This window comes from Condylura cristata, unplaced genomic scaffold (assembly GCF_000260355.1).
Source record: "Condylura cristata isolate star-nosed mole 26May11 unplaced genomic scaffold, ConCri1.0 scaffold00029, whole genome shotgun sequence".
Taxonomy (NCBI): Eukaryota; Metazoa; Chordata; class Mammalia; order Eulipotyphla; family Talpidae; genus Condylura; species Condylura cristata.
The window spans coordinates 12,787,744-12,801,400 of record NW_004567130.1 but is presented as its reverse complement, the minus strand read 5'-3'; the positions used below and the strand labels follow the sequence as shown (position 1 = coordinate 12,801,400).

General features: G+C 53.0%; 1 protein-coding gene across 1 annotated transcript in view; it reads right to left on the bottom strand.

Annotated features, from left to right (window-relative positions):
- The window catches only part of GCN1L1 (GCN1 general control of amino-acid synthesis 1-like 1 (yeast)), a 45,498-nt gene that overhangs the window by 19,949 nt on the left and 11,892 nt on the right, over nt 1-13,657 (bottom strand). The window contains exons 15-33 of the mRNA XM_004690693.1: nt 13,130-13,282; nt 12,172-12,264; nt 11,090-11,165; nt 10,799-10,958; nt 9,897-10,086; nt 9,690-9,814; nt 8,771-8,949; nt 8,390-8,483; nt 7,239-7,352; nt 6,941-7,139; nt 6,029-6,184; nt 5,204-5,385; nt 3,994-4,074; nt 3,511-3,654; nt 2,296-2,423; nt 1,999-2,188; nt 1,731-1,801; nt 941-1,106; nt 396-590 (exon numbers count right to left, since the gene is read on the bottom strand). Coding sequence (XP_004690750.1) covers nt 396-590; nt 941-1,106; nt 1,731-1,801; nt 1,999-2,188; nt 2,296-2,423; nt 3,511-3,654; nt 3,994-4,074; nt 5,204-5,385; nt 6,029-6,184; nt 6,941-7,139; nt 7,239-7,352; nt 8,390-8,483; nt 8,771-8,949; nt 9,690-9,814; nt 9,897-10,086; nt 10,799-10,958; nt 11,090-11,165; nt 12,172-12,264; nt 13,130-13,282 — 2,696 coding nt within the window. The remainder of the gene's footprint in view (nt 1-395; nt 591-940; nt 1,107-1,730; nt 1,802-1,998; nt 2,189-2,295; nt 2,424-3,510; nt 3,655-3,993; nt 4,075-5,203; nt 5,386-6,028; nt 6,185-6,940; nt 7,140-7,238; nt 7,353-8,389; nt 8,484-8,770; nt 8,950-9,689; nt 9,815-9,896; nt 10,087-10,798; nt 10,959-11,089; nt 11,166-12,171; nt 12,265-13,129; nt 13,283-13,657) is intronic.

The following is a 13,657-nucleotide window of genomic DNA, read 5'->3' as shown; positions in this document are numbered from 1 at the left end:
AAAAAAAAAGGGGGGGGGAACCCTTTACACTGTGACTTGGCTATGTTAAAAGGCCTCTAAAACATGCAATGAACACTTAAGGGGGTTCAGGGGAAGCTCGACACAGGGGAGTCATCTGTTTTTAAATCTTAGTGTCCCCAGCACCAGGTTTACACTGAGTGCAAGAAAAGACTGCCAGTAAATGAAAACGGAAAAAATAATCTATCTAGGTCTCCAGAACAAAGAAACTTCCGCTCCTGGGATGTTTCTCACTATAAACCAGTCTGTTCCCAGAGCATACAAGTCACAGCACCTCTGGAACCTGCCCAACACCCCAGCCCCGGTACCCACTGCTAACCCACAGGCACACCCCAATTTCCCAACCGGTTTTGTGGCCCCAGGCCAGGGGCAGGTACCTGCTGAGAGGGAGTGGAGAGAGCGGCGATGAGCTTGGCAACAATAGGCTTCACTTTGGGGTCACTCTTGTCCAGGTGCTTGGCCAGAGAGCCCATCAGGACCACCACACTCTGCCGCACAGCGTCATAGCTGGCATCATTGGGTGCGTTCTTCAAGAACTCCTCGAACACTGGCAGCAGCGAGTTGACGTTCTCCTGAAAGACCAAGCCCACCCAGAACCTCGTGCCAACTCTTTGAGCTGCATCTGAAGATGATGTCTGACCAAGGAACAAGCCCAAGTCTGGTTCTGGATGGGCACTCTGATATGCCAGCTACAAATGCCAGTAGAATTCCCAGTTTTCTGGCAGGAATGCAGCACACTTACAAGAATTTGTTATCCTTCAGCTCAAAAACACAAGTGGAATTATCTACAGAGGACCAGGGTCCTGCCATGACCTCTGGCACTCGAGCCTCCTGGTGTCAGTACTGCTTAGCCACACCTTCTGCTTCAACCCAGCCTTCTTACCTCCCCCAACATACCCCCAAGCTGACTAGAAACTTTTACCTTCCCATGAGTGTTGAGCGTCGAAAGGGCTGCATCTAACATGCACTTCCGGACATCTGGGTTTCGGTCATTGAGGGCATCAGGGACAAAAAACTGAAAGAGTGGCTTCACCTGAGAGCTATCCAGACACTGGGAGAGTTTGTTCAGGGCCAAAGCCAAGCCACACCTGGGACAGAAGTGGGAGAGTGTCAGGGGCCAAGGAGGGAAGCCGAGGGCTGCCTCTGCTGGGACATCACTAGCAGGGATCTCTCCCCAGCAGCAAGCACCACTTCGGAGGACAGAGCTCAGCAGAGTCCAGTGCTTACTTAGGGGTCAGGGCAATGATCTGGAAAACCCCCTGTCAAATAGAAATCTGCCATCTGCACAGTGTTTACTCCCACAGGTTGACCTACAGGGCAGGGGACCAGCTGTTTCTCCATGGGTGACTGCTATGCCTCCCCCCTACCTCCGGGGCAGGCTGCAGGAGGAGAGAGAGGTAAAGAAACCAGATGTGCAGACACTCAGAAGTGGACATATGCTACAAAGGCAAAGATCTATCATCCTTTCCAGCCACATAGCAGTAAGAAGTCCCCAAGGGACATCTGTGGAAGCAGGCACAGAGGAAAGGAGAACCACACCAAAATAACTTGGCTAGCACGTGAGGGGCCAGCACGTGAACTTGGACCTCTGTGATCAAAGGGAGGTCTTGCTCTTTCCTTACACTGTTCCATTACTCCATGCTGACTTCTCACAGCCCACCTGTTACACCTCAGAGAGCTCTGAGGAGAATGAGATTACAAAGCTGTTTTACCTGGCTTCCCACTGATCTGGAGGAGATTCTGAGATAACTCGTCCCAAAGCATCCAGGACTGGGGGTGGCCGCTGCAACAGACAAGTTGATAAACGCACTGCAGAGTTCTCCCTAGACAAGCCACTGACATAGGTGTGAGGTGGGGGCTCACAGTCACCCTGATGACCAGGAAGGTCCTGGTGGAGCAGTCCCAGGCCAAGCCTAGTACTGTCCTCCTCCCACCCCACCCCACCCCACCCAGACCACAGAGGGTACCTAGGCTACTCACATAGAGCTTCTCCTGATAAATCTCCATGAGCCTGCCCATGACCTCTGCCGCCTGCCGCTGGTAGCGTGCTACTGCTTGGGAGAGGGCTTCAGCCCCAGCCTGCCTCACAGCTGCCTCATGATAGATGACATCGTCAATCAGCAAGGAGCAGAGGTCTGGCTGCAGATCCAGGCCCATCGTTGACCAGAGCCTGCAGCAGACCAAAGGCAAGGGCTACCAGACTAGAATGCACAGCAAAACCCAACCCAACTCCCAGGGTGACGGGGCAAGTGAAAAACACCTTCCTGTGGCTCCTACCTCTCAGCCAACTTCTGGATCTCTTCCTCCTTGTCAAATTTGATCACCCAGAGCCTCCGCAGAAGGTTCAGGCCATTCTTCTCATCTGTATCAGGCACTGGCAATACCATGTGAAGTTCCATCAGCCCCTGAGGGGGAGAGATTGGACTGGGTAAGGCACACCTCTCCAAAGAGCCTCAGACCCCCTCTGTGGCTGTATTATCCAGCCACACGGGGTCTTCAAAGTTAAAGCCACTAAAAGCAACTACACATCCCTCTGTCATACGAGACATTTCAAGTGATCAAAGACCACAGGCTAGCTAGTGCTACCACACTGGACAGCACAGATATACACTATTTCTGTCATAGTGGGACATTGCACTGGACAGCACTAGTGAAGGAATGTCACGAATCAGCTTGTGTCACTAGCCACTCAGTCTCTAAAGCTGTTTCAATGAAATGATGACATGCGGTGGTAGATTATTTTTTAACATACAATTTAAAAATTTAATTCTAAGCAAGATTAAACCTCATAATAAGGACATTCCCTTTGTTTCACCTCCAAGAAAAATTTACCACATACCATTGTCTTCCAGATTTTTACCAAGAACCAGTGAAAACTCTGTAACACATACGCGGGAGGCTTCAGACCACATCTGGAAACTGTCTCTAGTTTTTAGTCCAAAGGCACCAACAAAAGGCAAGACAAGGAGGAGAGTGAAGAAATAAACTAATCCCGAATCATGTCTGTCTAAGAAAGCATCAAGGTCCACACCCAGGCCCTCCCGGGTGGCGCAACGGGTTAAAGCACAGCATTACGAAGCTAGCCGCAGCCGTTTCAGCTTGAGTTCGATCCCTGGTCAGGGAGGTGACCCAGATGGCTCAGCAGACCTCTCCTGTCCCTCAGCAGTGTACTTTGTCAAAATGCCTGTTCTGCTCCCCACTCTGTCTCTAGAGAATGCTCTCACCACCCCCATACCTCTGGCCTGTACCCCAGTTCTTATGCATAATTAAATCTTTAAAAAAAAGAAATAAGGTGGTGTGTTCAGGGTGAAGGAAAAAACAGCACATCACAAGCGTTCACAGTTGTTCTCAGCGCTAGTGTGACCCCAACCCATGCCTGTGACCTCTTCTCCCCACCCCCAGGGCACACTGGTGCAGAAGTGAGGTATCAGACATTTGAAGAATGTCCCTTGTGTGATTCAAACACTTGCTGCAAAAGAAGTGGGCACATACCCGGAGCGCGGTGTCCCGCACACTGGCACACGGGGATAGCAAGGCACAGAGCAGCACATCCACCTCCTCCTGCTCTGCAAAGGCACAGCCGTCCTTGCCACTGCTGCTGGTACACAGGCTGGTCAGGGTGTCTGCAGCCAGAACCTAAGGAGGATATTAACCCACTCGGCTCAGCTCGGCAAATTATTTACTACTACAGGTTCAGGCTGAGGCCAGCTGATGGGCTCAGGGGCCTGGAGAGAGATCTCAACTGAAAGCACCCACCCCATAAACCTTTTCCGGCTAAGATCCAGTCCCAGACCAAGGCCAGGGGCAGAACCCAAGTAAAATCCCTCACAAGCTGAGAACAGCCATACTAGCTCTCAAAAGCAGCCCTTCTGCCCAAGTTCAAAAGTGAAGGTTGAGAGAACTAGGATTCAACCCCAACCTGAAGTTAGGGTCACCAACTGTGTCACAGCAACAGTCAACTGAAAACTAGCGCACCTGCAGGCGGGGAGAGCCCGTCCCGATCACCCAAGTCAGAAGGCGCAGCATGGCAACTCGAGGCAGCAGCTCCGGGCCGTTCTGAGAGAGAAGAGCAGGCAAGTTGGGGTGAGGGTCCAAGAAAGGTCTTTCAGCAAGCCTGGTGGTCCATGAGGCAGCAGCCTTTCATCCAAGGGGATATTTGCAGTCCTCTGAGTGATTCCATTGTACAAAGCCCATCAGGTTGACAAGTAATCCGCAGGAGACCATCACAGTCAACTACCGCCCCCCAGCCACTAAAAATTAATTCTGGCACATGCTTAAACTGCAGAGTACGAACTAGAGATGGCCTGTAAACATACAAAGAGGTACTAACTTGATAAATAAAGCAACAGGAAGCAATGAGCTATCATGCTTTAATCGAATACGGGCAAGATAAACACTAGCCAGGGTGCCACCAGGCCTCAGAATGAGGGTTTGGCTCAGAACAAGCCACCCAACCTCGCAGCTCCATGTCCAAGAATGTGCAAACGCTGAGTGTGCAAGAAGAATGTAGTGTACAAGGGGACACACGACAGCCCCGCTCAAAACCAGGCCGGTCAGAAACAACTTCGAATACCCAGCAAATAGAGCACGGCGCACACGCAGCCTAGTGAGATGGTCCTCGCCAGCAGCCGGGGGGTGAGACCAGAGGGCTCACTGGGAAGGGTGGCACAATCCATCTGGCTTTACTCTCTGGGTGAGTTTCCCAAAGCAGGAACTTGCTTCGGGAAGGTTCGCAAGTGCGCCTGGCACGCTGCCGGCAGCCATCACCCTCTGAGAGAGGCACTGCTTTTTTGCTTCTATATTGTTGGGATCTTAAAAGAACAACCTTCTGCAAATTTTTAGAATATTGTAATCTATTCAAAAGAAACTCCCACAATGAATGAGGTCCAATCTCGTAGTCATAAGCAAGTGTAAGGGAGAGGAAGTAGCACTATGTGCGGAGAGACATAGTAAAACAAAACCCTTTGACTTCTTCAGGCCAGACCCTATCAGACGCGGAACCTGTGAGCTTCACTGAGACCTGGACAAAGCACGTTTGGGCTTTCCTCCCACGTGGCTGCTCCCGAGCAGAAGCACAGCCAGCTCCACTGTCCCCCCAGGACCGTCGATGGGCCAGGAAATGTGGAAAGCCCCTGCCTCCCTCACCCCTCTCACGCCAAGGGGAGAGCCAAGCTACTCTGCCAACCTCATCCACATGCCCAGGTGGGTTGCTGGGGGAGGCCCTCAGCTGGGCATGGACAGTGAGGATCTGAAGAATCTGGGTCCCACGCTCCTCCTCCTCCTCACTGTGGTGGGGCATCTCGGTCAGCACCATCTTCAGAAATGGGAAGACTAAGGAGAAGGCTGGTGCGGACAGGGGTGCAGCATCTGTGAGACAAACAGAAGACAGAACCCTGTAACTGGGGCCTCCCTGGTGGCCCAGGGGTTAAGTCTCAGCACTATCACCACAGTGGCCTGAGTTCCATTCCCGGTCAGGGAGCTGACCCACACGGTGCAATAGACGTCTCCTTTCTCACGTGCTGCTCCCCTCAGCAGTGTATTTCAGAAGATCCTCTCATTCTGCTCTCCACTGTGTCTGATGAATCTTCTCACCCCACCCCACCCCCCTCTGGCCTATACCCCAGTTTTTGGACACAAAAATAAAAATTAAAGAAAAAACCTGTAACCAGAGTCAGTGGGCAGCAGGGAAGCACGAGACACAGTAATGGGGACAACCGCTCTGCTGCAACCCCTAACGCCGCCCAGCTCCAGAATGGGGCTAAACAAGCAAGTGGATTTCAGCAAGAACTAAACCCTCCACAACAACCACAGCAACTCACAGAACGCCAGGACAACACTAAGAAATCCGCCACCGGGCCCCACCCCCATTTTTCAGATGAAGAAACCAAGGCAAGGGAGTAAGAGACTCGCCAAGACCATGGTCCCGGAAGGTCTGGGGTGCTGCAGCTCACAAAGGCACACCCCACACCAGCTCCCACCGCCTCATACCCTTTGTCCATCCAGTCCTTACCTGGCTCACTCTTGCCCACTCTGCAGGTGACCGTGTGGCTGTGCAGCAGGGTCACGGCCCTCTTCACGGCCACCGACAGATCTTCCTGGCACCATGACTTATCCAGGACACACTCTGGCTTCAGCAGACGCAGAGTCACGTGACTCACCAATGTGCCTATGTCCAAGGGAAGAAAGCCAGCCGGAAATGACCCAGGCAGACAGACTGTGGCCTGGACACAAACAGGGACCTGGACAGAGCTGCCTCACCCTCTGACTGTAGAATCACCCACTCCACTGAGCCAGAATACCTGACTCATCTCGCCTCTGTGACAGCACCTGTCACTCTGACGTTCAGAAACTAAAAGTGCGCTGAAAGGAGCTACCAGAGGCTTCTTCAGCCAAGAGTAAAGGTCCATCTGTGTGTGCTCCCACCTCGTAGTTGGGCAACAAGCCCAGGGAGCCAGCTAACACTTCTGGCAGGTTCCACTTACACAGCCTCACTCATGGGCGCTTACCCTTCAGGCTAGAAACTGCTTAAGGCTATTAATCCACAAGAGTGTGGCCACTTTACCTCCCGCCACAACAGCCAGTCTGCTTCTCCCAGTAAACAGAGCTGCAGGCCACAGAAACTGCCCATGATGCCATGCGCCCCTGCTCAGGAGCGGGGGCAGTGCTGACACAAGTCTACCGCCACTGAATTCTGAGTCCTTTAGTTTTAAAACTATTACAAACAGATCAAGTCTAAAACCTGTATCTCGCGCCTGTATCTGGCGCCTGGGGGTGCAGCCCGAGGTCCCTAGGCTGCCAGCACATGGAAACGAGAGTCCAAAGGCCCAGACCACTGCATGCCTCTCTGGGAGCACTCGGGGCCTCCCCAACCCACCTCCTGACCTGCCCTAGGCCACACCCACAGCAGCAAACAAGAACTGACCCAAAGCCTTGAGTCTAGGGGGCATGACACAGCCAGCCAAGGACAGGAAAGGGTTCTTGATCCTGGGAGCAGCCAGGGGAGACTTCAGCAAGGGCAGGAAAGAGTTGACCAAAACAGGGATGTACTGGGTCAGGCCAGATGGGTTCTTGGCCAGGATGGTGTCCAGCAGCCCCAGCGCCGCCTCCAGCTCTCCATCCAGCTGTAAGCAGAGTGGCCCCAGGAGGCAGGTCAGTGGGCCCTGCTCCAGGGCAGTGAGCGGCAGGCCTGAGCCGCCCAACACTCCCCAAGGAGGACTTACCTCCTGCAGCCGCCTGCGGATCTGCGCTTCCCTGTCCAGTTGGGCCTGCAGCATCTCCTTCTGCTTGCTGGTCAGCTGCACCTCCTCTTTGATGCCTTTCTTCTTCTTTATCTCCTGAAGGCAATGCACAAAACAATTCTGTCTCCAGGGACAGCCTGGAGTGGAGGGCACACTCAGCTCCACAGTCGGCACCATGCCAGCGCTAAGGCCATGACCTGCGCTCCCCAGCCCACCTCCCACGAAGTACACGCTCACCTGGTTTCTACAGACAGAGACAGCAGTAGACAGGAAACTCCCTACTGGATTCTTGCCGGCAAGGGCAAGGAGGGCCTTTCATGTATGAGAGAACTCAAATTCCTCAGTGTGCTGGTAGCCATATAGCTTCAGAATCAAAACTTCACTCCCCTTCCTACACAGCCCCTCCTTACTCAAGCCTCCCGGGTTAAGTAGGCTGAGGCCTGGAAAAGGTTGACAAAGCACTCATTCCTCCCAGGAGGGACTGAGCACTGTTACTGTGTCCGCCACAGGGGCTACGGTGCCTGCCCTCACAGGCTCACAATCTAGTGGGCAGAGAGAAAGCCAACAGTGTAGAAACACATGAACGTGATGGTTTCAGAGCATGATAAACATCACGAAAGAAAGACGATCCAAATAATCAGGACGTGGGGCGGGATCCACCACTTTGTAAAGGGTGGCCAGTGGTCACCTCTCTGAGAAGGGGACAAGTGGACTGAGATGTGAAAGACAAGACCTAGCCTCATTAAGACCAAGGAAAGGGCAAAGGCGTGGGAATCCGAAGAGCCCCTGTGCCCGTTAAAGTCAGAACGGCCATCGCACCCACTGCGCCTGTGCCTGCTGTCAGACCAGCCGGGCCCTAGCCTCCAGGAGCTGTGGAACAGGCGTGAGTCAAGCAGCGCCACCCAGTGAAGGAAATGCATGAACTGCCACTGGCACCCAGCAGAGAGGGAAGCGGTCTCCTTGAATTTGGGTGGAAGGAATGGAACAACGGGAATCGGCATGCCAGGGAGACCAGGGTCAGGTAGGGGTCGGAGGAGTGTGCCACGGCCTCGGGGTGACACAGGGCTCGTGTGCAGCGACAGCCGCCATGCTCAGCAGCTACCGGAGCAGGAGGCCTGTGCTTACTTACTTACCTCCTTCAGCTCCAGCTCGATGATCTGCTCCTTGAAAGAATAAGCTTTGTTCTCTCGTTTCATATTGGCCTTTTTTATGCTGTCCTGCTGGGCACTGAAACACCAGAACAGGTGGTCAGCTAGAACAAAACAGCCACCAGGCTCTTCCATCTCTCACCAGCCATGAGCGCTCAGCAGGCTTAAAGGAGATGCGCGCACGACAGGCCAGCGCAGCTCCCCGGCCCCACTACGCACCCACCAGCAACAGAGCAGGTGTCCACCCAATGAACGGACAGTCTGCTCACTCGTTTCTTCAGCAACCCCACCAGGGAGGTGCCCTCTCCACCTTACAATCAAGTGATCCAAGGTTTGGAGCAACTGAGCCCACGAGCAGGTTCTCACCTCTGGATGATGGATTTGTCATACAGCTCCCCGGCAGGAGTCTGCATGATGGCAAACTCCTCTCGAGTCACTTGGCTGAGCGCAGGGTTCTGCACAGAGGCAGTGATGGTGCTGATGAGCTGTGGGAGGACTCGGTCCGGGGACAGGATGGAGAGGGAGCCCATAGCATTCATGGAAGACTGTCCGACAAACAGAAACGGTGTGTGACAAGGCTGGAACCGGAGAGGGGTCCCACCATGCCTCAACATCCCAGACCCTCTACTCCCCTTCTCGCCACCTCCATTGCGTCCAGTCAGCGCCCACCAGAGTGGACTACTGTCGTGTCTGCCTGGCTTCACTGCAAGCTTTTACCACTTTATCTGGTAGTAACATCCTGATTTGAAGGACACACTCCTTCCCCACTCTCAATCTCTGAGGTTTAGCTAGAGCTGCCCCCACCCTCTCCAAAGGTAGGCACGTGATTAAGACCAAAAGGAAGGTGAGGGCACAGGACCTAAGTGAGGTAAACCTGAGGCAGTGAGACCCCATGCCAGATGAAGTAACTGGAAAATGCAAGCTTTTTCCAGGGGAGCTGATGGGAGGACAGACTTAAGTTTCGAATGCAAGCAGCTCAGTTACCTGCCAGCAGAAAGGGATGACTGAAAACAGAGCTCACATCATGGGAATCAGACGAGACATGTGGGTGAGAGAGACAGAGACAGAGACCAAGGAGGGAGAAGTCACCGGCCATGCCCCCAGGGACAGCATAGCCGGAGGACAGCCAACCATACTAAGGGACACAGACTTTACAGGAGAGCTGACATCCCGACACCCAAACCAGTAGGTTTTCTGACACTTGTGGGTCCAAGCCCACATTTTATCTGAGTCCTTTCTTCTCACACTCTGGCCTGAGGCCAGAACCAGCTCCTGGGCCCATCACCTGGTTCAGGGGACTCTGTGTGGTGATCCTGGGAATGATCTGATCCAAATGCCTGGTGATGAAGGCTTCAGGATCAATCTTCATCTTGGCGAGAAGTGTTGGCCAGAGTCCAGACTGCCCTGCCACTGCAGAGGAAGTGAAGGGACACAATGAGGCCTCTGCTCGTCCTGCCTGCACCTGGCCCAGAGTCACACCCCAGCCACGGACCTAAGGATGGGTGGTGGGAGATGATGAGCATCTCCTGAGCCAGCTGTTCAGTGTTGGTGACATCATCCTCTAGGCCTGGCACCCCAGAGATGATGCACAGAGCCTCCTGCAGGACCCTTGGAGGCACATAGGCCTTGCCCACCTCAGTGACCTCCCCAGCATCAGTCACCAGAGCGTCTAAGGGCAGCACCTGTGTGGAGACAACACATGAGCCGTCAAGCTCAGAGCTTTGTGCAGGACGAGCACACGGGGACAGTGATGCCTCTTGTTCATGTTACTGTCTGTGGTCCCTGCTGGAGTGGTGTCAGATCCCAGCATTGGGAGGGAGGATGTGAGATACGCCCAAAAGGAAGAAGCACTTACGACTTTGTACCTAAAAGTCCCCCCCTGAGGAGGTGGAGATGGGTAGGGAGCAGCAAGACTGTTCCGAGAGAGCCGGCCCAAGAGAAACTACCACTGGCTCATATCCACCTAACAGCCTTAGAAGGAGGGAGGCAGCAAGACAGGGCACAGAAACAGGAGCAAGGGCTTTGGGGTCTGCTCCCAATTCTGCCACCCTCTGGCCGAGAGACCCTGTGCAAGTCGTTTCAACTCCTTGGAACCTTGGACAACTCATGCAAAATGAGGGAATAAAACTTTAACAATTATAAAGTGTTTTAACAACATGTTATTCTGTTACTCAAGAATAAAAGGTTTAGCTAAGTATTAAAAGGCCCAGGAAGAAAGAAGTGTCCAACAGGGAAAAGGGATTCCATGAAAAAGACGGTACCAGAGGTCAAGGGCAGAGCACAAAATTTCTGGGTCGGAGTCTGAGTCAGAATAGCCTAGCAGAGACCCAACCCGCATCCACGGCAGAAGCAGGGCCAGCGAAGGGCCCCGGCTCTGCGGCCCAATGCGCTCACCTTATGGGAACTGAGGACAGTCTTCAGTTCCTCCAGGAGTCCGTAGGCCAGCTCAAAGCCCCCGAGAGAGGACAGCAGCTTCCGAACGGCCTGCTGGGCCTGCCTGCGCACATGCCAGGTGCGGCTCAGGAGCACCGCCACCAGCGCCCGGTGGTACTGCCTGGGGGCACAGCACACGGCCTTTAGGGAGGCCAGGCTCAGCTTCTCCACAGCCGCCCCCACACCTGTTTCTCAGGCGCCTGCCAGGAGGCGCCTCTCACAGCCCCTGGAAGGTAAGCAAGCCCCACGTACTGAACTTTGCTGCCTGTGAGTCTATGCGGATGGTCAAGGAACAGTCTCTCTGCCAGATGCAACACCGTACACAGGGCTGGAGGAGAGAAACAGCAGAGTGTTTTAAGTAGAAACTATCCAGAAGTGCTGGACAATGAACACCAAGATGCCAATGTGATTATCATGGTATAAAACTGCAAGTTCATTTGAATGCCCTCTCTTCGCTTACTACACACACGTGTATTCCAAAATAAAGACGAGAATACACGTCCTTTTTAATAAGAAGCTACTCTGCAGTTCTGAAAAAGAATGAAGGCGCTTGTTCTACACTCACGGCGAATACGTTGAAGTCTAGAAAGCACAACATGTACAGGAGGCACATTCTACTGGTGTGAAAAGGTAGAGAATTAACTACAGAAAGAGATTTTTCTGGTACAAATAAAAAATATCAAGGATACAAACGAAGCTGATAAAATTGGTCAGCCATGCTCAGGGAAAAGCGGGGATCAATGATCAAAGCAGAGGTGTAATTTTTAATGTTGATATAAGTATCTTTTCTGAATTACATGTATGGATTTCCTATACAAGAACTTTTTTTCTCATCAGAAAGTGACTAAAAGTTGTGGCTTATTAATAAGATGCTGTGACTTGGAGTCAAAAGATTTTTCAAATCACCAATTAGCAGCAGCAGACAACTCAAAGGCACCCCAGAATTTTAAACACACATTTAAAAAAGAGCTGTTCTCTGCTGTGATAGAAACCAGTAGTTCTGCATCTTCTGGAGGGGGAGTAGACCAGCCACACTCCACCAGAGCTTCTTAGCTGCCTCTTAATACAAGAAAACCTCCGAGACAGCACCAATTACCCAATCAGCTATAATTACACCCACGATCACAGCTCCGCACCCATTAGCGCTCCGTCTCCACAAAGCTCCCCACTCCCCCCAATTCCCCAAAGGAATGTATTCACTCCCATGACAAGCAGGAGTCCCACGACTACTGGCCTGATCACCTGGTCCAGGTTTTTTAGAGCTGACTGGGCAAACACCACAGGGTAAGCTCTGCGCACCTGCCAGGGCTTGAGCTAACGGTGTAGCAACTCACCATCCTCTGAAGCCATGAGCAGGAACTTCTCAGAAGTGAAAATCTGCTTCTTCTCATCCACAATCAGCTGCCAGAAACTGCTCAGTTTGGTCTCTGCAGGAAACGAGCAGTTACCCCGGGACAGCCCCACCACATCCCGCAGGCTGGGCCCCTCCCGAAGCTGCCAGGCTGGCTGCGTGGACAGGCCCTCTGGGCAGCAGGCAGAAGCGCTTCCCCGCGGGGTTGGGTCACTCCTAGGCTTTCTGCCTCCCCACTGAGAATTAGTCATTCCTCCTGCATCCATCATTTCCATAAAATCTTCTAGAGGCTCTCAGTTCTTTACAGGAACTCAGACAGGCCCCTTCCCAGCTGAAATTGCCCCTGCTCTGAGTACCAAGCTGAAATACTGAGGTTCACATGCACCCTTCCCTGACTGGAGCGATCTGCACTCACACTAGGCTGTTCTCTTCCCGCAAGTGAAATCCTTCCTAGCCTCCCAGGCCCCGTTTCAAATCCTCCCTCCTTCATGAAGCCTGTCCTGGCACTGAGCCCCTGACTAGAAGCAATCCCTCCTTCAAAACTGCTCTAATGCCACATCCTGCCTTGAATGATGCACCTTTGCATCTCCTTCTCCCACTACAACGCAATCCAAAACTCGTCACGTGGCTTCATGCTCATCTCTGCCTTCTTCACAAGAGAGCTCAGGGCACACAGCCGAGCCACACACGACAGTATATGAAAAGCGCTGAGCTCCACTTGCAACTGCAGGGACACCTGCAGGTGCCTGCCTGCAGGCTAGGATGAAACAGGATGAAGCCAAGCTCGGACTCCCAATCAGTCACATAAGACTCATCCCTGCAGGTGACAAGTGTCCTGGTGGCTATCCCATGTGCTAAGGGGCAAACTGATCCTGTAAAGGCTTCACATTGGCCACTCCTCTGAAGGAGGCCAAGCAAGGCCCTCTGCTGCCACCTCTTACCAGCCTGCGAGTCAGCCATGGAAAGCTTCGAGAGCAGCAAGGCTGCGGCGACCCCTTCCGTGACCGTGGGAACCTGAGTGCTTTGGGAGGCTGCCTTCTCCACTGTCTGGACGAGCAAGGGCAGCAAGTCCAGGGCCTGCAATAGCGTGTCGCCTGCAAAGAGAGGGCCAGCCCCTTATAGAACAGCCTAATCCTGGAGGGAACAAGATTATTTGAGAGGAGAATTACCCACCCCGGTCTGAACTTGCTGACTAATACCCTTCGTTACCTCATGAGATATCTCAAAGAAGTGAAATTACAATCTGGACTTAAATCAAAATCTACAGCCATAAAGTTAGAGCGAGTAGGATCCTTACTCACCCAACAGTCCATCTAGGCATTTGATGGGTAAGGAAGAGACCGAGTGAAGTTGGGCCCGAGGCCACACAACTATACGGCTGGTTGAGGGAGAATCAGGTAAAATCAGCCTGCCAACAGCTAAGTGGGGCACTTGCCTACACCAGCAACCTCCAGACCCAGCTTCCAAAT